The sequence below is a fragment of the Maniola hyperantus genome, chromosome 19, assembly GCF_902806685.2.
Source record: "Maniola hyperantus chromosome 19, iAphHyp1.2, whole genome shotgun sequence".
Lineage (NCBI taxonomy): Eukaryota > Metazoa > Arthropoda > Insecta > Lepidoptera > Nymphalidae > Maniola > Maniola hyperantus.
The window spans coordinates 10,691,976-10,715,842 of record NC_048554.1 but is presented as its reverse complement, the minus strand read 5'-3'; the positions used below and the strand labels follow the sequence as shown (position 1 = coordinate 10,715,842).

Genomic DNA, 23,867 nt, shown 5'->3' with positions numbered 1-23,867 from the left:
TTCATTTTTTTTAATTTTCAGATTTCCAAGTCTTTCAGAATCCGGATTGTAATAAATTGATATAATAAACTGATTGATTGATTGATTGATTGACCTTTAATAAATTGGCTCTTTATTGAGGCAGACTTAACAAAAACAAAATTATGGTCACCCCAAAGTTATTTACTTTCCGCTGACATTGCTTAGAAATATTTCGATAATGCTCATTGATGGTAATGACAGGTGTTTCCGCGCTCTTATCTACGCTTATCAACGGAGGTTGCGGCGAACCTGACAATGAAATGTGAATAGTGATGCGAAAAATACTATCGATACTTTTATTTCCAAAGAATAAAGATGCTTTTCGATAACTCTCACTCAGATGGTAATGACAGGTGTTTCCGCGTTTTTATCTACGCTTACCAATGGAAGTTGCGGCGAACCACGCAATGAAATGCGAATAGTGATGTGAAAAATACTATCGATATAAAAGCATGCCCTCTTATTACTCGCCCTTGAATCGGGGCGCGAAAACCTGTAAATCATACGTGAAAGATGGGAAACACCAATCCATACTGTAATTATTGTTCGCGTCCTTCACGGGGAGTCAAAGGATGGATTTATAATAAATCATCCTTTACATAGTTTTACTAAATCCGTAAAAAAAAACAGTTTCCATGCCTAAATTATGTGCTAAAATTTTTAGCTATTTATTCAAAAGAAAATTTAAGTAAACTTTATGCTAAGCAATATTTTTTTCACAATATTTAGTTCAGTGTATTGATATATCAGGATAGTAGTAGGTACATGTTACGTGGCTCGCGTATCGTAAACATCAATTTTTTTCATACTATCGAGTCCACATAATCTGCATACTTCTCGATAGATATCTAAGCGCATCACTATACCCGTTAAGTTATAGGGGTTAGACCTTCGAACTAACGAAGAAGTCGTTACAGTACAAATCATTAGAATCCTTTAAATATTTACGGTATGATATCAGATCAGTACAGCAAGTGCACTCCTTGCCTCGGCTGCACTTCAATTACCTTATCATTATATCCTAGACCCATAAGGTTTAAGGAAACATTACCCATTTATATAAACATTCGGTAAAGTGTAGTTATTCAGATAAGAGGTTGCTGTCGTCAAAATGTGTCGTTTGATTGATGTGCTCGTTTTGATTGTGCTATATTTGGATTTTGGATTGTGCTATGTCAATTGTAAGTTTTTTATTTTTAAATCAAACGGCCAGGCGTTTTCCGAAGTATCAAAAGTTCAACAGTTTAGCTGCCACTATCAGAAGCTTTCATAATAAAAGCATAAGAAATCTGAAACATTTGGCTGAAATCAAATTATAATACCCTATCCAATATAATGTCAGTGACCCTATCACACTTTGTTAGTACCTATTCAGTTCTCGATGACTTCTTGCAAGTAAAAGCAGGGCTAAAAATTTTGTTTTTCACAAGTCGAGTGTCTCTGCCACCTACTATAATCACTACGAATATTATAAATGTGAAAGTGTGTTTGTTTGTTGGTTTATTGGTTTGTCCTTCAATCACGTCGCAACGGAGCATGCAGTATACAGTTCAAGACCTGGAGAGTGACATAGGCTACTTTTTATCCCGGAAAATTAAAGAGCTCCCACGGGATTTTCAAAAACCTAAATCCACGCGGACGAAGTCGCGGGCATCATCTAGTAATACTATAATCATTTCGATATAAAAAGGATCGAAATACTTCGATTTGGCCCACCATGGCATTACCACCATGTGTGGACTCATTTCTATACATTTCATACTCAGTCCACGGTCTTATTGCGAAAAGTTTCAGCCAATATCTCAAGAAACTTTCGCTTGACTGTTGGATTTAAGGGCAGGATACAAATGGCAGTACTTCTTAAGACGGCACGCATAGTGAGGATAGCCGATAGTTCCTCACTCTAAAGCTCTGGCCACCGGCAGCTTAAAGTCCTACCCCGCTGCTAGAAGAACCCATTCATCTTTCTGTTTTATTTCTTGTCATCGTTAAATCAGCGGCAATAAACATACACCATATGAAAATTTTTAATTACGGTTCATGAGATACAGCCCCGCTGACAGACAGACCGACGGACAGATAGACGGAAGGGCAGTGGAGCCTTACTACCGTACTCAGAGTCGCTAATCGTTACTAAAGATTGAGTCAAAACGAGACAGATTTAAGTGAGAGATATAGCTCTGTCTCGTTTTAACTAAACTTAAGTAACGATTAAGCGACTCTGAGTACGGCAGTTAGTAATAGAGTCCCACTGGCGTACCTTCGGGTACGGAACCTTAATTAATGAAGGAATCTGAAAATTCTAGAGCGTTGGTTCATATTGTCTAAATATAATAATATCTATATATATAAAAGGAAAAGGTGACTGACTGACTGATCTATCAACGCAAAGCTCAAACTACTGGACGGATCGGGCTGAAATTTGGCATGCAGATAGATATTATGACGCAGGCATCCGCTAAGAAAGGATTTTAAAAATTCAACCCCTAAGGGGATAAAATAGGAGTTTGAAATTTGTGTAGTCCACGAGGATGAAGTCGCGGGCATAAGCTAGTTATAAAATAAAAACGAATATTTTTTAGATTGCCGAGTGTCTACTTACTCTTGAGCTATTAATAGAACATGATGACGTATGTTACTACGCGACAGGTCGAGATGACCATCGGGGTATGAGGCGGGGGGACGACCCGCACACCCGCACGTCGCCTGCGCTATCTCGCACCGAGTTATACCCCGATTGTCATCTTAGTGGAGCCAAGTGCCCTACACGTATTCTTGAGGGATATCTCGGCGTCCAAAATAATAATGCACTGTATTCCACGTTATAAATAATTTATTAGTGAAGAGAACAATAAAATTATTAGTTACACAGTCGTCTGACATGGTCACTTTAAATCGCGTGTATGAAAGTGTGTAGCCCGCTAGTTGTACGCGGTCGCGTAACACGCGAGCCGTTGCCGACGCGCGACCTTCTCATCGCGGCCGGATAACCGCGGCTATCCTGAACACATCTCGACTTGTCGCCTACTATTTGGGTACGTAGTTTCTCACTTCCTCCATTTAGTCTGAAGAGAAGAACTAACTTTTTTGTTTTTTGTTATTTCGTTTCAGTGTAGGAAATAGTTTTGGTTCCGGAACACTGATTGCACAAGAACAACTTACACTGGTCTAGTTTTCTTGTTTTTGGACTTTTGTTTGTTATTTGTAGTTTTGAAGTTTACCCAACTTGCTGTCGAGATGCTTAGATTGGTAGTCCTTTACCTATCTAAACATGTTTTAACTCAATCAAAATAGTGACCACTGTACGGTTACACAGATTTTTACTATAGAGTGCAGGAATTTGAAAATACTTACGTAGGTATTTCACCATTTTCATCATTGTAGTTGTGTGTTTTATGGTCCTTCGAGCTGATTTTTATCATGACCTAAAATTAGTACCATTGAAAATATTTTATCAGTCCTTTACATAAAATCATAGTTAAGTATATTAAAGCGTTATCAATGAAAATCTTATCTTAATGGTTATAACTATTCATCTTTATCAATACTTCTATTAAATATATCAACAAGACGTGTTCCATAGGTACTATTAATATTTACTAATGCAAAAGTGGTGTGTCTTTTAGCTTTTAATAGCCCATCTATCTAAATATATAAAAGGAAAAGGTGACTGACTGACTGACTGACTGATCTATCAACGCACAGCTCAAACTACTGGACGGATCGGGCTGAAATTTGGCATGCAGATAGCTATTATGACGTAGGCATCCGCTAAGAAAGTATTTTTGAAAATTCAACCCCTAAGGGGGTACAATAGGGGTTTGAAATTTGTGTAGTCCACGCGAACGAAATCTCGGGCATAATACCCAATTGTTCTGCCCTTCACACTTACTCACGAATAAAACGTTCTTTGAACTGTACCCGCATTTCCTTGAACTTGAATTTACTTTTCCACAACAGACACACCTTCTGCGATTGATTCGAGGTCTAATCTATATTTCCGGCTCGAGTGCTTCCGGTATCTTCGGTTTTTCACGACTTAAGGAAAAGTGTCCACTAGAATAATAGATGCACACGTCAAATTTCGGAAGTTACTTTTAAAAAGAAAATATTCTAGACATTGACTTGTTGCGAGTCTTTACTGTTTACGCAATTGACTTGCCAGAGTTGATTTCTGCAAGTTTTATTGCTAGGATGCTTGGTTTAGGGGTTATTCTTATAGTAAAAGTTCTTAATAATGATGAATAACGTCTTGTTGACTGAATCCGATCCGCTAAGATTCGAACCGCTGAGATTTGGAACACCCTTCCAGCATCAGCTTTCCCCTCCAATTATAATATGGGTACCTTCAAGTCAAGAGTGAATGGGCATCTTCTAGGCAAGCGCGCTCCATCTTAGGCGTCTTAGGCTGCATCATCACTTGCCACCACGTCTGATTGCAGTCAAGCGCTAGGCTATAAATTAAAAACAAAAAAAATTGGCCCCAGTGTTTTGCTAAAAACGCTATTGTACACAGTGTATACAAACTTAGATGTACCTACTCTCTATTACTTCATTCTCAAATTCCGATGGAACGGCAATCCAACACGACCGGAGAGAGATCAGGCACATGACGGACTGCTTGATCCACGTATGAGAAGACTCCCTTTTAGGGTAACAATTCCGATTGAACTAATGGGTTGGTTTTTCAGTGGCGGACGTAGAATGCGGCCTAGTGATGAGTCGTAGCGCAAGAATAGTAGGAGGCAGTGACAGTCTACCTGCTGAGTTCCCCTGGGCAGCCAGCATATGGAGGCAGGGGACGCACCAGTGCGGGGCTACCATCATCAATGACAGATGGCTACTGACTGCTGGACATTGTATTTGCAGGTAACGGGAATTTTACTCGTATTATCTCATCGTCATCAGCATTGTTAATTGATATAAACTAAGTTCAATACGATAGTATTGCTTACTTTTGATACGATCAAAAGGGCTTTTGCCACCATAGACGTTCCTTCGCTAATTGAGCCAGCAGGGATTAGTCGGGATGATGGCAAGAGACCTAATGGTTTGACGCTGATTCCCTGGGAACGGGGACGGGCTCTAATGTGGGACGCAACTTGCGTTGACACATTGGCCCTGTGTCATATCAGGGAGACACCATCAAGACCGGGAGCCGCAGCAGAAACAGGTGAAATCAGCAAGCAGCGCAAGTACGCCTCTCTTATCGAGAGTTACATTTTTGTTCCGTTTGCGGAGACCCTGGGTCCATCGAGTCCTAGCGCTAAATTTTTTTACGAAACATTTCATCGCGATTAATAGCCTAATCTGGTGACAGAAGGGCTGGCGTGGAATGGTACCAAGAACACTGGCTGCTTTTCCGCGCTGGACAGCCAGGCTGATCCGTTGCGCAAAAAACAAGCCAGTCCTTCTGTCACCAGATGCTATTAATCGCAGTGAAATGTCTCTTTTTTATTTGTCCAATTATATTATTTAAGCCATTCTTGAGCTTTTTTCATTCAAGTATGCCACTCTTATAACTGCATTCACTAAAAAGGCAAACATCGATGTTTTTATGTTCTTACATTTTCAGTGTGTTCGATGAGTTCTACAAGTCTAAGCAGCTGGCCGTCGTCGTTGGCTACACCGATATTTCAGCCGGCGACCAAAACGAGAAGCTTGCTAAGATTATACCCCATCCAGAGTACAGGTATTGTATAGTACACATTTTAAAATTCTTCCTGCTGGCCTAGCACTCTTAGCATGGAAGGCGCAAAACAATTTATTATGGTTGGCTAAATTTATACAGACCATGAGTAGACACATGGTCTCACTGTTTGGCTAACACTCTATTACTATTGGTTAAAATGCATACTTGCTGTAAGAATACCATGAATTCCGTCAGTAAATATCTCCTTCAATTTTAGTTTTTGTATCCCTAAAATATTAGGCAAGTATGTCATATCATTTTCTGATACGTCCAGGGGCTACTTTCAAAGTTCTCTGTTAAGAAATAGCTAGAGACAAGCAGGCGAGTTACCTTGAATGATTACTGCCGTCCATGTACCACCAGAGGAACCGCTGATGCATTGCCGGCTTTTGAAGAATTGAGTTCAATACAGATATTTCTTTTGTGAAGGTGTAAAAAGAAGACGAACGACGTAGCCCTCCTCAAGACAATCCGTCAGCTTCGATGGACGAATGAGCTCCGACCAGCATGCCTGCCCCAGCCTCTCGCTGCTGACTACAGTGGCAAAATGGCCACAGTAGCTGGATGGGGATTCACTAATGAGGACAGGGGAATAGGTAATTTGATAAAATATCTTGTTGTTTTCATAGGCGCAGACCAACCGATGAAAATCAATAACCATCAATTGTATCTCGAAAACATTAAAATATCAGTGAATCTTGGTACTTTTTTAGTCACGTCAAAAAAATGATTACACCTCTATAGAGATTAAATGTGCGATATTTTTTGTTTTCTTCTAATCGCTATAAAAATCCGTTAATATTCACTAATTCAATCTATATTATATGATCAAGTCAACTTGCAGTTAGCTTTAAGATTTCCTTAGCTTACTTACTCTTTCTTGCGACAAGATAGTGGATTAGGCCTGCATCAAGAGTGTATTGCTGTCTTCGTGGTGACCCAGAAACTTTAAGGTTATAAAGAAACTTCCCAGGTACTTTAAACTGTTGCATGATTTCAATCCCGAAATGCAAACTAAATGCTCTTGGACTCTGGCTTACCAGAACTAAACAATATATGCCTCGTCATTTAATAAACCTGCGCAGTAGACAGAAACCATAATTTAATCAAACTTACTGCACAGGTTTTTACGTCACTGTGCTGAGACAGATATTAAGAGATTTCTCCTACTTACATTTAATGCTCGCCAGAGACCAAGAAAATTTGCCAACGATTGCACATCATTATTTCAATATCATAAATGTTAACAAAATTTTTATTCTAGGAACAAGACCAAATGTTTTGCAAAAGACTGATGTAGTAGTAGTGGAAAACAATGAATGCAACAATTGGTATGAATCACAGGGAAGCAAAGTAAGGATCATCCCAACTCAGATGTGCGCGGGCCACGAAACTGGTGGACGGGACTCCTGTTGGGTGAGTTGAACAAAACAAAAGGATTGGTTTGCAAAGCTATAGAATTTAATAGGGCAAATTCTAACTCAAATGATACAGGACTTGTTTAATATTCTAAACAACAAAGTTAAAATAGGAATACCTTAGAATTATTTTTTACAGTAAAAAATAAATGCGAAAGTGTGTTTGTTTGTTCATTTGTGACATCTAATAATGCCAAAATGAAGCAACGAATTGACGTGCTTTTTATCTAGATGAGTAGCACGAATATAGTTAAAATCCTGGAGAGTAATAGGCTAATTCTTCATCCGGAGAATTCAAGAGATCCGATGGTTTAACTATCGGGTTTAAAAAAACCTAAACAACGCGGACTAGTAAAAAAAAGTTTGGGAACAATAATTAAAAATTCAATCTACTAAAGTATTTTAAAATCTCGATATGCAATATTCTGTTTTCTCTAAATTAGAAACAGTAGTTTTCAGGGCCAAAACTTTTCTCACCCTTTAATGCTTTACGGGCTGCTTCGTAATTGCACTGTACATACCATTCCTTCCAAATAATTTAACATGACGTGATGCATGAGCAGTCTAATATTCTCTCTAAATTCTCTCTCAGTCTAATATTGAAAATTTCCAGGCTGACAGTGGTGGTCCTCTTATGGTGAAAGGAGATAAAGGTCATTCTACGATCATTGGTGTAGTTTCAACTGGAAGCGGGTGTGCCAGAGCCAAGATGCCTGGAATCTACACCAGGGTGTCCAAATTCACCGAATGGATCGTATCCAGTGTGAACGAGGATAGTGCAAGATCTGGATTCAGCTGGCTTTTGAGAAGAAGCTAATGGTTTATAAAACGTGTTACAAGAGTGGAATTTTTTTACCTTCAGACCGAATAAGATGTTGAAAAGCAGCAAAAACCGCCTGAACTTTGCGTCTCAGTAAAAATCAAACACACATTCAATACTGCTTATGTTACTAGCAGATTTAGCGGAATTAAGTGCACTTTTTGTAAAAAGTTTTTGTAGCTCGGGCGGCTTTCGTTGGTCTGCAACTGAATGCGATTTTCTTTAAAATCGACTACAGAGACCTGATTCTTTATAATGTTCAAATCGCATCTAGCCCATAACAGTATTTTTGAGTTTCTAATTTTTTAATTATTGTCATTTATTTGATGTCGTATAATTTAGACACGACTTAAATTTTAGTGACTACACAGTCATATTTTATTACATTGCAACAATTTTACTGTAAATTATCTAGACGCACCAAATAACACTTAGATTTATAAGACTTTTAAGTTATTATTTATTTCCAAATAATGCAACTACTGTGATATTAAGATATGCCTAATTTTTATTATGTAACATTTGTTATTTATAGTAAACTAAGTAATTATTTATTGAAAGTGATTAAATTTGTTTTAAATGTTTATTTTCTTTTCCTTGCAATACTTGTCAAATTCCTTTTTGCTGCTTTCAATAACTCCATACAATTTCTTTCCTGAAGTCTCTTCGATATCATCTTTTAGAGCTGCTAGAGCTTTATCTAAAGAAATTTTAGCTTCATTCAGCAACGGGATTATTTCATCGATATTTTTTATAGATCCATCACTTTTAGCCTTTTTAGATAACAAAAGTAATGCTGAATGTAATTCATGTTGTAGAACAGCACTATACAGGCTTAACCTAGCATTCCCAGGATCTAAAGTTGTTGTTATCGCAATCAAATCCTTACACATTTTGATTTTCTTATCCAAAATTTCCCCAGACATGTAACTAGGTTGCCTACCATACAGTTGGACAAGCGAATGTTTTATAGAATACAAATGATAATGATTTGGGTGTAAAAACGTTGATAACCTACATAGGAGATTTTCTAGCATGGTAACAGAACCACCCATCATCTGAACATTTTCAACCTCTTCTCCCATTTGTGATATGAGCATATTTATTTGGGAGTTGTTAACTTTAACTGAACATTTGCTGCAAGCCCAATCAGTTTCTTCGTCCAAAGGATCTTCAGGTAAATGTATGCCATCACAAGATCCTTTATCATCCCCGAAACACTTCATTGCACTTAAATAAGTACCTAGTTCAGTAGGGTCGCTGCATCTTTGGCATTTACATGAAAAGTACTTTGTATCTTTTAAATGTTGTCTTCTAGCTTGAGTTCCCCATAGAGCATGGCTATACATGGTAGCTATATGATGTCCCTTCATTATAGGTACAACAACTTTAAGGGTAATTCTATAATGTTCACTTTTGTCCTTCGTGAAGAGGCTAAAGACGTGTTTCGTGTTCGGTATACAACTGTGCTCCAACAAACAAGTGGTAGCATACAAAGCGTTGAGCTCAGAACCATCAGGCAGTCTTATTTCTAATGCATTAGTATCAATTATTCCACACATTCTATGTAGTAATTCTTTAGAAATTTCCTTGAAGTATTTGTTTTTCGTGCTGTCTTCAAGTTTACTTATGAAACTGTTGATCAAGTATTCAACGATGAATTCATCTGCATCGCTGAAAACGAAAAAGTACAAATCAGTAAAGCTGCAAACACAAGTATTGTGAAGTGTCGCAATCATAGGTCGCAATGTAATCTGATGCGACGTTTGATCAATCGGAGCGCACCTTAAGCATTGGAGTGTCAATTGTCAAAGTGCTACACCAGAGAAATGTGCATGTCTTCATAATGAAATTTTAGAGGCTACTTGACACTGGCAAAGTGCTTTTTGCTTAGGCACGGGCACGCACCTCTTACTTTTCGGAGTAATGTGCGTTGCTTTAACGGGAAGGAAAACATCGTGAAGAAACCTGCATACCTGAGAGTTCTTTATAATGTGTTGAAAGGTGTATGAAGTCTGCCAATCCACACTTGAGTCCCTTCACATTCTAAGAGGAGACCCGTGATTAGTAGTGGACCAGCGGTAATGTTGATGATAATAGCAGTAGATAAAGCTTACTCATATAAATCAGAGCCAGGAATTCGGTACTCCATATGCGACTGCAATTCTAACAGTTGCCTCCATTTCTCCGGATTTGTGTTTTGAAGAAGAACGCAACGTAGAGGCAGCAATGCATCATGTCTGTTTAAGGAAAATATAATGTTACATTATTAACTCGTAACTCTTAGGTTGAAATCAATAGAGCGCACTTTGACTTTGCTTAGAATTAAGTGTCAGTTAAAACGAGACAGACTTATGCCAGCAGTAAGTTCTCGTTGTAACGCTGTCTCGTTTTAACAGTGTCTTAAGTCTGAGCAAAGTCCAAGTGCGCTCTATAGAAGCTGGGAGCGAGTGCGTCCTGCGGGGCGGCCAGCGGGCTTGATGCCATTGCCATACACTCCGACCCGCTCTCGATTAGAACGCGTATCCATGATTCTTCGAAGTGCCATACAAATATTTATTCCAACAAAATACAAGAACTAGCTTATGCTCGCGACTTCGCGTGGACTGCATAAATTTCAAACCCCCACTTAACCCACTTAAGGGTGGAATTTCGGAAAATTCTTTCTATATACATACCTACGCTTTACAAAGAACACACCCTCCAAATTTCATGTCTCTAAGACCAGCGGTTTAGGCGTGTGTTGATATATAATCCAGTCAGTCAGTCAGTCAGGACTTTGAATTTCATATATACAGATGTACCCATTCGATTCGTATTTTTATGGAATCCGCGATTTCACGGATGAGTGCAAAAACACCCTTCCGCGTGTCTTCCTTTCGATTTCTTGTAATTTTATTAAGAGTTTGTTCTACACGCTCCGGCCGCCCCGCAGGACGCACCCGCTCCCACCTGGGCCGCAGAGTTAACGTTACTCTGGTTCTCCTAAGGATCTTCTTATTTCTGATTTGATTACGTAGAGTACCTAGCCCTGAGCATAGCCACCTCAGAAATAATATTTTATAAGTAGATAGGAAAATATAGAAATTCTATTAATTATTATCTATCTTTTTAACAAACCGGTAATATTCCGCCATATTATCGAGAACGCATTCTGGTCGAGCACTCAGGACGTGGCATTCCAGTCCATGGTGACGGGGATCTATCAGTCCTGGACAGTTCCCAGAGCATACTGGCCAGCCACATCTGAAATGAAAAATTATTAAATTATTATAATTTATTACTAAATTATTATAATTTATTATAAAACGCCAAGGAAAAGTTAAACAGTTAACCATAATCTGCCGTATTATGGTAACTGGTTCAAAACGATATCACTCTAACAATAGGTTTTGGTAAGGCAAACTAGTGATTTTAAGCTTATTTCGTGGTATACATATACCACGATTAATTTCATTTTTTTTGTCGATATTTCAACCCAATTGCACGGGTCGTGGTCAGGACGGGACTGCGGTGCTGCGAGTTGTTTTTTATTTATTCCGGAAAATCAAAGAGTGCCCACGGGATTCTTAACAACCTAAATCTACGCGGACGAAGTCGCGGGCATTAGCTAGTAAGGACTAAAATCGTGCTTTTGACATGACAGTTGACACATAAAATTAAAATGGCCAGTGAGAACTTAGGTAAATTTTATGCATTATATCTCATAGAACACCCACCTAACTAGTGCCTTTTTTTTCGCTGGGAAATGCTTAACTAGTGCCTACCCTGACTTCGAAACCCCTGAACGTAATATACCTTGAACATCTCTCTCCAATATCGGTAAACACAGGTTTATAGCACCCCACACAAGGCATGGAAGCTTCAGGATCCATCATTGCTTTAGGGCCGAAGACCAGGGGCAGTTCTGTCACGACCACTTCTGCAGGAGTCAGGTCTCTCGCTGCCACGAGGTACCGTCCGAGCTCCTCCGATTTGTGTATCTGGAGATGTGTTTATTAAAAGCGTTTTATTAGGCTGACTTCTTCATAAGCTGTTGTCTTTCAATCAAAATTGGAACTGATTTTTCGGCTATTCCCAACTGTCGGGTTAAGTTGAAATTTTGACAATAGATGATTATGGTATCATTGAGCGTTTCTGATGATGAAGGACGTGAGAGGTGGACATTGGAAGTCTCTGGTGGTATATGGCAAGGACAATCGAATTTGGACTATTATTTGGACTAAATTGAGTTATTTAATAATGAAAAATGTGAAAAAAAAATAGTTTTCAGCGCTACCTAGTTTTTTTACATCATATCACATCGCAGTGTTCCGGTTGCAAAAACTCCTGTTTCAATGTTCTTTCAATGGCTTCTAGTTCTACTAAAAGGCTTAGTAGTTCAGAGAATCGTCAATAGATGGCAGTAAAATAAAATAAAATTATTACCTCGAAAACTTCTGATGCACCATTTTCACTGGCGTTGCCCATTTTTTTTATTTTCTGTAAAATTCAATAATTATGTACAATATAACTTGGTGGGTAGGTTGGTTGTGAAGATAAGGTAAAAAAACAATATATAGATAGGCACTTGGCTAAATAAATACCTAAAATACCTACCTATCACTGATCTTAGAATCCGTATACCTATATAGGTAAGTATAATAATCACTTTACGTGAAATCTAGATTTGATCACCTACGTCTTAAATAATTTCTATTTATAATAATTTCATTCATTGCCACGCTAATCTATTTTACAGTAATTCGCTATTTTCACCTTTTCGTGTCATCATCTCATTCAAATGCTGAATTCACGTGAAGTATAAAACTATTTAGTAAGTATTATAATTTACTAGCTGATGCCCTTGACTTCGTACACGTGGATTTAGATTTTTAAAAATCCCGTGGGAACTCTTTGATTTCCGGAGATAAAAAGTAGCCTATGTCACTCTCCAGGTCTTCAACTATACCCATGCAAATCACGTCGATCCGTTCCTCTGTTGCGACGTGATTGAAGGACAAACCAACAAACCAATAAACCAACAAACAAACAAACCAACAAACACACTTTCACATTTTATAATATGGGTTTTGATTAATTTTCTTAAAAAGAGTAAAATATAGGTGACCCACTTACCAAAATTATAATCGGTACAAATAGCCCTTCTCGATTTCAAAACTTATACGTACTAATTTATTTATTAACAACCACATAAGACACTTTTACGTATACTTGATAAACTTTTTAAAATATAGCCGTATAAAATATTCGATCACAGTTTTTTATATTTTTTTCATGAAACTGAACAAAAGCACTTTTTCTTTAAAGACGCGATGCGCGGGCGCAAGAAACTTTCAGACTAGTCGGCGTTCGAGGTGTTGCGTAATCTATTATAAATTACTTTTATAAAGCTGCGGTTTTTTATCTTCGATTACTCTGTGTTAAAGAGGCGATCTTACCTGATGATACTGAAAAAATAATACCTAATCAAAATTTTATAAAAAAAAACTCAACTCAAATAAGTTAGCTATGCAAAATAACATCTTCGTCTCAAGCGATTTAGGAAGGGTTTTGCGATAAGAATTTTTATTTATTTTTAATTTTGTGATAGGCTTGACGACGATCATGCCTAAGAAACAGAGCAAATGTCTAGGTTTGAGCACGTTTGCCTAGAATATGCCTATTTATGATATCACAATAACTTAGTTTTCAGTCTAGGTTGTTCATAACCTGTCATCATGAGCACACTTTGAAGACTACAGAAATCAGAATAATATAAAGAGTGAGACTCCAGATGAGAGTCATCAGGTGAGATTGCATTCAAGGGCTAACTTGTATCTGAACAATAAAAAAAGTTCTGTGTTCAAGACGTACCAACTACAATTATTGTTCAGCTTAAAACATTTGTTTCAGTCACAGTTGACGTGCCAGTGCACGAGGTTTCTAATACTTCATTTTGTTGGCACCGGCCACGGTTCTACAGTTAGTAGTGATAATTACAAATCTATTTTGAACGAGTATTGTGTCAGTGACGGGCCGAGACGAACGCGCGTCGCCCTGAAATCTTTCAGTTACAATAAGACAATGGATTATACCAAGCGAGAAATACCGGTGTGCGAAGTCTGCCAAAAGCCGGCGAACCAAACATGTGGGGGATGCAAGTTGGTCTATTACTGTTCGAAAGATCACCAAAAACACGCGTGGAAAGAAGGACATAAGTTTCAATGTCGGAGCTATAAAATTGAACACTCAGATATCATTGGAAGATACATGATAGCAACTAGAGATATAAAGCAAGGAGAAATTATTCTAAAAGAAAAACCAGCTGTCAGTGGTCCAAGGATAACCTGCACACCCCATTGTTTATCATGTAACAGAAAGCTTGAACCAATACAAATTGAAGATAAGTTAGATTTTTATAAATGTTCCAAGTGTAACTGGCCCATGTGTAATCTCAATTGCGAAAGCGCAGAACCACATCGAGAAGAATGCGAACTTATGGCTAAAAACAATTATAAATGCGATATCAAATATGAAAGCCCTGATAAAGCGGAAGCTGCGTATTGTATCATTGCACCCATGAGAACACTATTATTGCATAAAACCAACCCTCGTCAGTATGAAAGTGTAATGTCTTTAGAATCCCACTTAGAGCATAGAATCAATACACCTTTATATAAAGTGTTAAAGGTCAATCTTGTCACTTTTATTGCTCGTGTGCTTGAACTGTCATTTGATGAAGAGACTATTTTGAAAGTAGCTTCGATATTTGACACTAACTCCTTTGATGTTAGATCTGCGGATGGATCCAAAAGGTTACGCGCTATTTACGTGACAGCATCCATGATAAACCATGACTGCAAGCCTAATACAAGACATATTTATATAGGTGATGATATCTTAGCTTTGGTAGCAACTGTACCGATTGCTAAAGGTGAAATGGTAACAGTAACGTACACCCAATCATTGTATGGAACATTAGATAGAAGAAGACAGTTAAGAGAAACTAAATGTTTTGATTGTGACTGTGAAAGATGTAAGGATCCAACAGAATTCGGTACATATTTAGGTAACATTTACTGTTCCATTTGCAACGGCTCTCTAAGAAACAAGAAAGCAAAAACAGAAGCTAAAATGGTGTCTACCAATCCTTTAGTTGAAACTGCGCCATGGTGTTGTGAAAAATGTGGTTATTGCATACAAAGTAGACAAATGTTTTGGGGTAATAATGCATTGAAACAAGAGCTTAGTGAACTTAACAAATCATCACCTAAAGGGTTTGAGGAATTTATTGATAAGTATTCAGTGACACTTCATCCCACAAATCATTTAGTGATACAAGCTAAGATGGCATTGATGCAAATTTATGGAAACTATAAAGGATACACATTAATAGGTAGGTAAATAACTATCTATTCTTACCTTTCTAAATGGGAGCTTACGTTAAAAAACCAACTCACAAAACTCAAGTTTCTAAGCCCCATGGTATGAACTATATGCTGTTATGTCAGTCAGTCAGTATTACTTTTGCAAAAATACTGACTTAATAAAGTTCAGTCAAATCAAAAAACAAGGGGCAGCATTACTTCATTGCATACAGAAATTTACTAATACCATAAATTACGTATTTGTTTTAATTTTTGTAATAAATTGTTAATCTTCATAATATGTACTTCTAATTAATTGCCATAACAGTAACTTCAACTGGAACTCTTGTGATAAATTGGATGAAATCATAATTTAACGAATTGGAATAAAGGCTTTTTTATTATTATTATTTTTTAATACAGATATCACGTTTTGGCAATTTCTAAAAGTGTAGACTTACCTACTGATTTTATCGAATTTTCCTAATAAATAGAGTGTGTCTCCGAAAACGAATAGTAAATTTCAAAATGCTACTTTTTGTTTCAGAGCTTCCAGACTATTTACTAAAACGTAAAGTAGATATCTGTCATGAACTCTTGGATGTAGCGGACAAGCTAGAGCCTGGCTGGTCCAGGTTTCGCGGCACCATTCTCCTAGAGCTACAAGCTGCCATGACAATGCAAACTAAAAGGGAGTTCGAAGTGGAGAAAATAACTAAAGCTGCAGCACAGGTGAGGAGTCTTGACATTTATTTGCAAATCTGCAAATCAAACTACGGGATATGAATTATATTAATAGTCCGGTCAATATTGGCATTCCCAACATTCGTACCAAAAGTTGGGAACGCCAATATTGACTGGACTATAATAGTATAATAATTTATATCCTGTAGTCTGAAATAAGCTTTAAACTGAAATCCCCTCAAAGGTTTTTTCATAAGAGTTGGAGTTAGTCTTACTCGAGTTTTCTTTTATTTTAACCATGATTTATTTCGATCAAGAATCTATTGAGACATTACATTTAGATCGCGGCAGTTTAGTTTAGACATTTTAGATACAACCATTTGTTGCAAAATTACTATGAACCTTTTGACGTCAAAACTTGCGTTATTTGATGAAATATAGTATGTGTAGTGAAAAATTATCGCTGCTATGAATGACGAAAGAAATTTGGCAAAACTCCAACCAAAGTAAACTATTCTGACTATTTACTTGTTGATGGGCAAAACTGCGTTCCAGATTTTATTAATAGCTTTAAACAGCGAATTACGATTATACATACTTGTAAGCATAGCTTGTAAGCTATTTTGACGAGATGTCCATCAAAATTGTGTTCTAGATATTCAATTTGATTTGATTTCTTTGAAAAATGAAATAATTTATTAATCTTTGAGAAAATAATATGTCTGTAAACTTTTGATACTAATGTTACTGATACGATATAATTAATAACTATTAACAGCTATTGTTAAATAGTTTTGTAATCTAACTACGAAATAGACCCTAAACGGATCCTTTTAAGTATATCTATCTTTCCAATTGGATTTAAAAATAATGCTAGCAGGTTTATTTTTAAATGCAATTAGTTGCAATTTTTCAAACAATGTTGCTTAGCGAAGCCACATAAAATTTCTTTTTAATGAATCAAGATCCATAATCTATTTATTTAAAGATATCAATAAGGTACTAAAAAAATGAAAATAATGAATAATTTTCATTTCAGGATCAATTAATGGAAAGCATGGTATTGCTACAGGAAGCAACACATATTTTGAGAATAGAACCTTACATGAAAGAAGTTTTGGAGAATAAACTTCAAGAACTTTCTTCCTTACTAGATGAGACAAATCTTTGACGTGTTATGATTTTTTATGTATGTATAAGATATTTTCGAAAAATTCCCTTGTGTAACGTTTGAGTGTATAAATGCTAAAGTAATTAATACGATAGTTTTATATATAAAGTGTAAAAAATGACTCCTCACGCGCCTTTTTCTGTCAATTTTCATGTGAAAAGTACGATTTTAGTCCTTCTTTTAAAGGTGAACCGTACTTTTGACATGACAGTTGACCCATAGAGTTAAAATGGCACGTGAAAAGCATCGATATAAATGACAAGATAATGTCAAGCGAACAAAATGTCTCACGGTTTAGGAACCAAAATAATCAGCGCCACCTCTTAGATGAACGACCCGTTTGAAATCCAGACGTCACTGAGGTTGCATTGGTGCTATATCACCAAGGAGTCAGTGCCATTTTGTGTCTTCAATAACCCTGTCCATACGAAGTAATATATAAGTCAATGGTTAAGAGTCAATTTTTATTATATCAAGATTTTTAGGAGAGAAAGTATAAAAATCAATAAGTAAGATGTGTACATTTTTTTATATTGGATTTGTAACTAATTAGTTCCATTATAAAGACACAATAATTATTAAAAGACAAATAATAGTTAGGTACTACTTAATTTCTATTATAAATATGATACCTAAATTAAAATGATTTGATTGGCTCAATTTTTATTCTTTACACTTATCTTTTGCATACTATTCCTGTTTCACTGTTCATAAATTACTTCTTTCTTCATTAATAACTATTCGTTCACTTATAGTAACTTCTAATCCTTCTGCTATAAATACTTTATCATTTTCTTCATTCATCTTAAAGTCTAGTTGTTCTACCTTCAAGGGAGTAACTTTAGTAGGTTTCGTTGTAGCTTCATCAACTTTGGGTACACTCAACTCTAAGGTCTGTTTGTTTATGTGTAGAATATTTCTGACCACTCGCGATATCTTCCGGTTAGGTCGTGGACTAGCGACGACTACGAATATTTTTTCAACATTGTTGTTTTGTAGGCATTGTTTCTTTTTTACGACCTAGAAAAAAATCTGTGATGATAATCAAACTTGAAAAAATTATACACTAGAACTTGTTTTCAATTTTTGAATCTACTATAAAGAATAGATTAACTATGAAATTGTTGTTTTGTCTAATATTATGGTCTAATGAAAAGCTAACATTGATAAAATTAATAAAAACCGGTCAAGTGCGAGTCGGATTCGCACACGAAGGGTTCCATACCATTTTACAAGATATTTTAACATTTTTATGTGCAAGAGGGACGTCTATGTGACTTAGTAAATTAACTTTTTGCGAACAAATTTTGGTAGTTTTTTTTTGTAAATAACCCAAAATTCATGGTTTTCGGATTTTTCCCTTTACTTGTGCTATATCTACCTACCTGCCAAATTTCATGATTCTAGGCCAACGGGAAGTATCCTATAGGTTTTCTTGACAAACACGACAGACAGACTGACAGACAGACAACAAAGTGATCCTATAAGGGTTCCTTTTTTCTTTCGAGGTACGGAACCCTAAAAATATAGAAAAAAAGGTATCCATTAATATTAGTATCTAAGCTGGTCTTGGAATTAAACTAACTATAAACGTTTATGAAAATTATCTACACGTATGTTATTTTAAATTTCGAACATACCGTTGCGCAGGCACAGCACCATGCACCAAATTTGAAGCATGCAACACCTGGGGTACGGTCCATGGCTCTTCGGAATCTAGTGTTGGTGAACCCATAGATAAGTGGGTTAATAGCACAGTTTAGATACATTAGATAGCTTGCAATAAACCACATTATTTGGTATCCCCCTTCCACCTAAAATAGAAATAAAAATAAATTACAGAGTTTTTTTCTATATCAAATAAATAAATAAATAAAAGTTTAGCTCACAAAACAAGAGGAACAAAATACATAAACCAAATGTTAAAAATTATAAAACTAAAACTAGGTAAACTTATAACTACGAGCTCGAAAGTACTAAGAACAAAAATGATGTCTTGTTTGAGCTTTTTTTGTCCCGACAACGAACCAGTGTTCTCTGTAAAGCAAAAGTCAACTGAAACTAAAGTAATAAATATCATATAAGTACATATAGGGTATTACATCGTGGTCAAATTAGAAATAAAGCCATCCATAAGAGAACCATATTAGCAACATAGATGAACGGGTTGCAAAGCTGAAATCACATTGTTCTGTAGTCCTCAATTTGAGAAAGAAAGAAGGAATGTTGTGGATGAGCTGGGACGTGAGTTTGGGGTAGAAAGCTGATATGTACAATGTAGAAGGAGAAAAGGAAGTGGGTGATAGTCTTGAAATATATCGAAGGCATAGTGAAAAGGAGAAGGATGAAAGAGAAGGAAGATGAGTCAGAAAAGGCGGCTACATTATTACTTGGAGAAAGGAGACGTTTTAGCCGATAGGAATCCGGCAAATCTGATTCGGATGTCCATAAGGATTTCACCTCCTACGGAAAAAAGCTACAAGAAATACAATGAATCAAAAGCTTAATTTGCTATAATCCGCTGAAACAGGTCGAATCGGTATGGTGCAACATGCACCGCCCACCCTCCCACTGCTAAACATGCAGGAAAAAGCAGCCACCAGGCAAGCAATACGCACCACCACCACGCAGCACTACACAAATCCCAAAACACACTCGACGCACGTTTTGCCTCGACACCGGAGCATCCTCAGGAGATGTACATGTAATTTGTGTGGTGCTGCGTGGTGGTGGTGCGTATTGCTTGCCTAGTGACTGCTTTTTCATGCATGTTTAGTAGTGGGAGGACGGGTGGTGCATGTCGCATGCTGCATGTTGCACCATACAGATTCGACCTGTTTCAGCGGATTTTAGCAAATTAAGCTTTTGGTTCATTGTATATTATGGCTTTCCGCAAAGTAACGCCTGCTTCTGTACAACAGCTACAAGAAACTTACCGCGTTGATCTCATTTGGCAGATTATTTCTCATATAAACCAAAGCAGTGTATGGTACTCTACAAACTGCTGCTACCAAGAGTATACAAGCAGTTATTCTCATAGCTTTACCCCTAGCTTGTGTTATAGTCTGACCACCACCGCGAGATGACAGTTCCCGTGAACTTTTTTCCAATCTCCATATTATTGTGCCATACTGTAAATGTATAAATACTGTCACATTAGATGCAAAATTTCAAATGAAAACTGAAACAATATCTTGCCTCACAGGTTCTTTTTATGTCTCAGTGTGAATAAAGTAATAAATACTTTGATAGTTGATGGGACCATTATATTCTTTTGGCTGACTGACTGATTGACTGATCTATCAACGTACAGCTCAAACCACTGGACGGAACGAGCTGAAATTTGGCATGCAGATGGCTATTATGAAATCCGCTAAGAAAGGATTTTTGCCCCGAGGGTAAAATATTGGTTTGAAATTTATGCCACGAGCATAAGATAGTTAATATATAAAAGATACAGACGGTAAGTATCATAACTCCAAGTGGAATCCAAACAAGTAGTATGACGATGCAGTGCCAATAAATGGGAAGCATATTCGGCTCCTCAACACAAAACGTCTCCAAAAAATCCAGCCATTGGCGTTCCTGAAAAGAAAATATAAGAATATTTACGTATAATTTGGAATAGACAGAGAACCAGCGCGTTCATCTTAATATATAAAAAGAAACTCAGCACTTCAAAAAGCAAAATCTAAATATATAAAAGGAAAAGGTGACTGACTGACTGACTGACTGACTGACTGATCTATCAACGCACAGCTCAAACTACTGGACGGATCGGGCTGAAATTTGGCATGCAGATAGCTAATATGACGTAAGCGTCCGCTAAGAAAGGATTTTGGAAAATTCAACCCCTAAGGGGGTGAAATAGGGGTTTGAAATTTGTGTAGTCCACGCGGACGAAGTCGCGAGCATAAGCTAGTCTTTCTATATTTTGCTAAGCATATCAATGTAACAAATCATTATATGACTAAGTATGAGTACTATTTTGAGGGCAACTGAAAATGTATGCAAAGCCGATGGCTAAAATCCAACTTTGTCAAAAGTATCTGTAAAGAATAAAAATCTTTGCACGAGTGACTCCATCGAGCATCTTGTCATCCAGGGAAACGAGAAAGGTCGCCCATGCGATAAACCTACCACAGTGTTTGCTGTGGGCGGTCCCTTGCACGAGTTTACAAGGCTATCAGCTAGCAGAGAGAAGTGGTGAATTCTCGTGAGGCTTATAAGATCTGCCCTCAAACACTATGCTTAATGATGACCACGACCGCCAACAGTATTACGATGAAGCAGAGGATCTGTAAAGAATATATGTGCAATGTATAAGAAACCCTCACAATATATTTTCTCTCTATAATCCAAGGCAGGGACAATCCCATCGGTATGATCCACGATGCAACAATAAGCTTCGGTGCAGCCTTCTTAGTTATTCTGGCTTCGGCAGTTAACGTTGCTGCGGCTAGTCTGTCATAACTGACTAGCATTACTGCTGCTACACCAGCTAACAGTAGTGATGCTGAAAAGATTATTAATTTCAGTATTTCCTTCATTGACTTATACCTATATTACTTCGTATGGACAGGGTTATTGTACAAACAAAATGGCACCGACTCATTGGTGCTTATGCACCAATGCAACCTCAGTGACGTCTGGATTTCAAACAGGTCGTTCATTAGTATAAGCCTCGTTAGAAAAGTTGGTAGACTCTATTAAGAACAAATAAAAGGACTCACTCATGATCCAAAACTTTCTCAACTACTTAATTTAAAAAATATCACACATACCTTGCAAAAACCCTTCAAATCTGCACCCAAAGTTTTTCAAAACGAAGTTCTGATGAAAATCCCTCACAAGCATAAACCAGGGGCAGAAAATTAGTGTGATCAAATCGATAAAAGCCAAATTTCCGATAAGATAGTTGCTTGCGGTCCAAAGCCACTTGTTTTTCAGGAGGATTATTATTATGATGGAGTTCAGGAATATGCCAATAATGCCAACGATTAGCATTGCGGTTGTTTTCAATGCCACTTCTTTGGCTGGTTTGATGTGCCATAGGTTATTTGGAAATGGATACTGTGAGAGGTCCACCTAAAAAATGAGATAGATGTAAGTATCCATAATGGAATTAGAGCGGATTAGGGGCCAATCTTCAAAATTAAGGGGTAAAGTGGGTTGCCACCTGTAGATACCTATTCATACCTCCATGATGTTAAAATTTTGGTCCAAAGTTAATAAATCCTGACTAGTGCAACCAATTCTACTTTTTATTAATATTCAAAGTTTATCGGTAACCATAACATAACTTTAACTACCTGATATGCAAATGGACCTAAGCGTCGATAGGTATAGCGCAATAGTCGGCGATCGGTCTAAAAGCGGAAAGGTTTTTGGACCTTTGGAGGATTATGATATTAACCCTTGCCATAAGAAAAGCTGTTTAGAAGTCTGCGCTCATTTGGACAGAAATATAGGGGAAATAAATGTAACCATCAGCTGTATTTTGTTTGATAAACAGACATAAAGAACTATGTGCCTCGCCCATTGCCACTTCACAGTCTGTTGAACAACGTCGCTGACTCTAGGACTCTAGTTCTTCTACAGATCTCATTTTTGATTGGATCACCTAGCCGAACCACTTTCTCCATTGCCTGCTGACACTGAGCTTGTTTGTGCGGCAGGTAAAAGTCGCTCAGCGCGCTATAGAGCGAGCTATGTTGGGTATCACTCTCAGGGATAAAATCCGGAACGAGGAAATTCGCAGAAGAACATAGCAAAAAGGATTAGCACGCTGAAGTGGCAATGGGCATGGTCATGTCTGTCGCAGAACCGACGGCCGATGGGGCAGACGTGTTCTGGAGTGGAGACCACGCACCGATAAGCGCAGTGTGGGACGACCTCCAGCCCGCTAGACTCATGACTTGAAGAAGGTTGTGGGGAGCGGATGGATGAGAAAGGCGGAGGACCGTGTTTGGTAGCGCGCGCTTGGAAAGGCCTATGTCCAGCAGTGGACGAAAATAGGCTGATGGATTGGATTAGATATCATCACTAGCAACACGCACTGTTCGAAGACTTTGGTCTTCAGGCCTTCCAGTAGCTGTATAAGTATAAAAACTTACCTCAGTCTCGAACGTGTCATAATCCGCGCTCCAATTAGTCAAAAAACTTGGTATTTGGTAATCAAACTCCACGCGTCCATACATTTTAGCGTAATCCATCTCACACAGGCTTATCGGCCATTTTGATATGGAAACACATTTTCCCGAGGTGAAAGCTAAATGAAAAATGAATATTTTAGCCCGAAGCTTTTCTGATATCGTTCACAGTAGTCCATTACCATGAAAGCATTTTTATCAGGACCGTTGATAATTGATACTGTCAAAACAAGATAATATTATAGTCAAGGTTATTAAGGATGAAAATAGCTGATCCACCAGGTTTAGCTCGGGCGATAGGTACCTACATGATGTATATAACTAGCTTATACCCGAGACTTCATCCCCGTGGACTGCACAAATTTCAAACCCTTAAATATACTTAAAAAAACTACAAAAAAAATATATGATGTACATTACCATGCAAACTTCCACCGAAATTGGTTTGAACGAGATCTAGTACCTAAGTAGTTTTTGATTTACCTATCGTGCAAAATGTCGATAAAATACGATTGTAGTACGGAACCCTCAGAGCGCGAGTCTGATTCGCACTTGGCCGG

At 37.5% G+C, this 23,867-nt stretch overlaps 4 protein-coding genes across 4 annotated transcripts; 2 read left to right on the top strand and 2 right to left on the bottom strand.

The window, feature by feature from the left end:
* The first annotated feature begins 905 nt into the window (after positions 1 to 905).
* On the top strand, positions 906 to 8,535 carry LOC117991170 (trypsin-1-like). Its single transcript, XM_034978723.2, has 6 exons — positions 906 to 1,202; positions 4,713 to 4,890; positions 5,597 to 5,713; positions 6,143 to 6,309; positions 6,978 to 7,129; positions 7,745 to 8,535. The coding sequence occupies exons 1-6, from the start codon at positions 1,133 to 1,135 to the stop codon at positions 7,946 to 7,948; spliced, it is 888 nt and encodes a 295-aa protein (XP_034834614.1). The 5' UTR covers positions 906 to 1,132; the 3' UTR covers positions 7,949 to 8,535.
* On the bottom strand, positions 8,514 to 13,224 carry SmydA-5 (SET and MYND domain containing, arthropod-specific, member 5). The gene is made up of 6 exons (XM_069505176.1): positions 13,070 to 13,224; positions 12,380 to 12,433; positions 11,750 to 11,934; positions 11,072 to 11,197; positions 10,069 to 10,191; positions 8,514 to 9,625 (listed from the first exon to the last, which is right to left on the bottom strand). The coding sequence occupies exons 2-6, from the start codon at positions 12,419 to 12,421 to the stop codon at positions 8,527 to 8,529; spliced, it is 1,575 nt and encodes a 524-aa protein (XP_069361277.1). The 5' UTR covers positions 12,422 to 12,433; positions 13,070 to 13,224; the 3' UTR covers positions 8,514 to 8,526.
* LOC117991499 (ultraviolet-sensitive opsin) lies at positions 13,070 to 23,316 on the bottom strand. Its single transcript, XM_034979093.2, has 8 exons — positions 23,272 to 23,316; positions 21,940 to 22,243; positions 21,493 to 21,671; positions 20,618 to 20,740; positions 20,092 to 20,286; positions 18,796 to 18,969; positions 17,830 to 18,175; positions 13,070 to 13,401 (listed from the first exon to the last, which is right to left on the bottom strand). Exons 2-7 carry the CDS (start codon positions 22,160 to 22,162, stop codon positions 17,864 to 17,866), a joined length of 1,206 nt encoding a protein of 401 aa, XP_034834984.2. The 5' UTR covers positions 22,163 to 22,243; positions 23,272 to 23,316; the 3' UTR covers positions 13,070 to 13,401; positions 17,830 to 17,863.
* Positions 13,857 to 17,837, top strand: SmydA-2 (SET and MYND domain containing, arthropod-specific, member 2). Its single transcript, XM_034978741.2, has 3 exons — positions 13,857 to 15,329; positions 15,848 to 16,032; positions 17,024 to 17,837. Exons 1-3 carry the CDS (start codon positions 14,018 to 14,020, stop codon positions 17,153 to 17,155), a joined length of 1,629 nt encoding a protein of 542 aa, XP_034834632.1. The 5' UTR covers positions 13,857 to 14,017; the 3' UTR covers positions 17,156 to 17,837.
* Positions 23,317 to 23,867: the final 551 nt, after the last annotated feature.

What these genes read in the sequence shown, in the direction of transcription:
- SmydA-5 (XM_069505176.1), bottom strand. Translation starts at nt 12,421, where the DNA reads ATGGGCAACGCCAGTGAAAATGGTGCATCAGAAGTTTTCGAG. An exon ending in GTGCATCAGAAGTTTTCGAG is followed by an intron (nt 11,935 to 12,379) that starts GTAATAATTTTA and finishes ACACATCTCCAG; the next exon opens with ATACACAAATCGGAGGAGCT. An exon ending in ATTGGAGAGAGATGTTCAAG is followed by an intron (nt 11,198 to 11,749) that starts GTATATTACGTT and finishes TTTTCATTTCAG; the next exon opens with ATGTGGCTGGCCAGTATGCT.
- LOC117991499 (XM_034979093.2), bottom strand. Translation starts at nt 22,162, where the DNA reads ATGCTAATCGTTGGCATTATTGGCATATTCCTGAACTCCATCATAATA. An exon ending in ATTTGAAGGGTTTTTGCAAG is followed by an intron (nt 21,672 to 21,939) that starts GTATGTGTGATA and finishes TAATCTTTTCAG; the next exon opens with CATCACTACTGTTAGCTGGT. An exon ending in TTATAGAGAGAAAATATATT is followed by an intron (nt 20,741 to 21,492) that starts GTGAGGGTTTCT and finishes TTTTCTTTTCAG; the next exon opens with GAACGCCAATGGCTGGATTT.
- LOC117991170 (XM_034978723.2), top strand. Translation starts at nt 1,133, where the DNA reads ATGTGTCGTTTGATTGATGTGCTCGTTTTGATTGTGCTATATTTGGAT. An exon ending in ATACCCCATCCAGAGTACAG is followed by an intron (nt 5,714 to 6,142) that starts GTATTGTATAGT and finishes TCTTTTGTGAAG; the next exon opens with GTGTAAAAAGAAGACGAACG. An exon ending in GTGGACGGGACTCCTGTTGG is followed by an intron (nt 7,130 to 7,744) that starts GTGAGTTGAACA and finishes GAAAATTTCCAG; the next exon opens with GCTGACAGTGGTGGTCCTCT.
- SmydA-2 (XM_034978741.2), top strand. Translation starts at nt 14,018, where the DNA reads ATGGATTATACCAAGCGAGAAATACCGGTGTGCGAAGTCTGCCAAAAG. An exon ending in TAAAGGATACACATTAATAG is followed by an intron (nt 15,330 to 15,847) that starts GTAGGTAAATAA and finishes TTTTTGTTTCAG; the next exon opens with AGCTTCCAGACTATTTACTA. An exon ending in TAACTAAAGCTGCAGCACAG is followed by an intron (nt 16,033 to 17,023) that starts GTGAGGAGTCTT and finishes TTTTCATTTCAG; the next exon opens with GATCAATTAATGGAAAGCAT.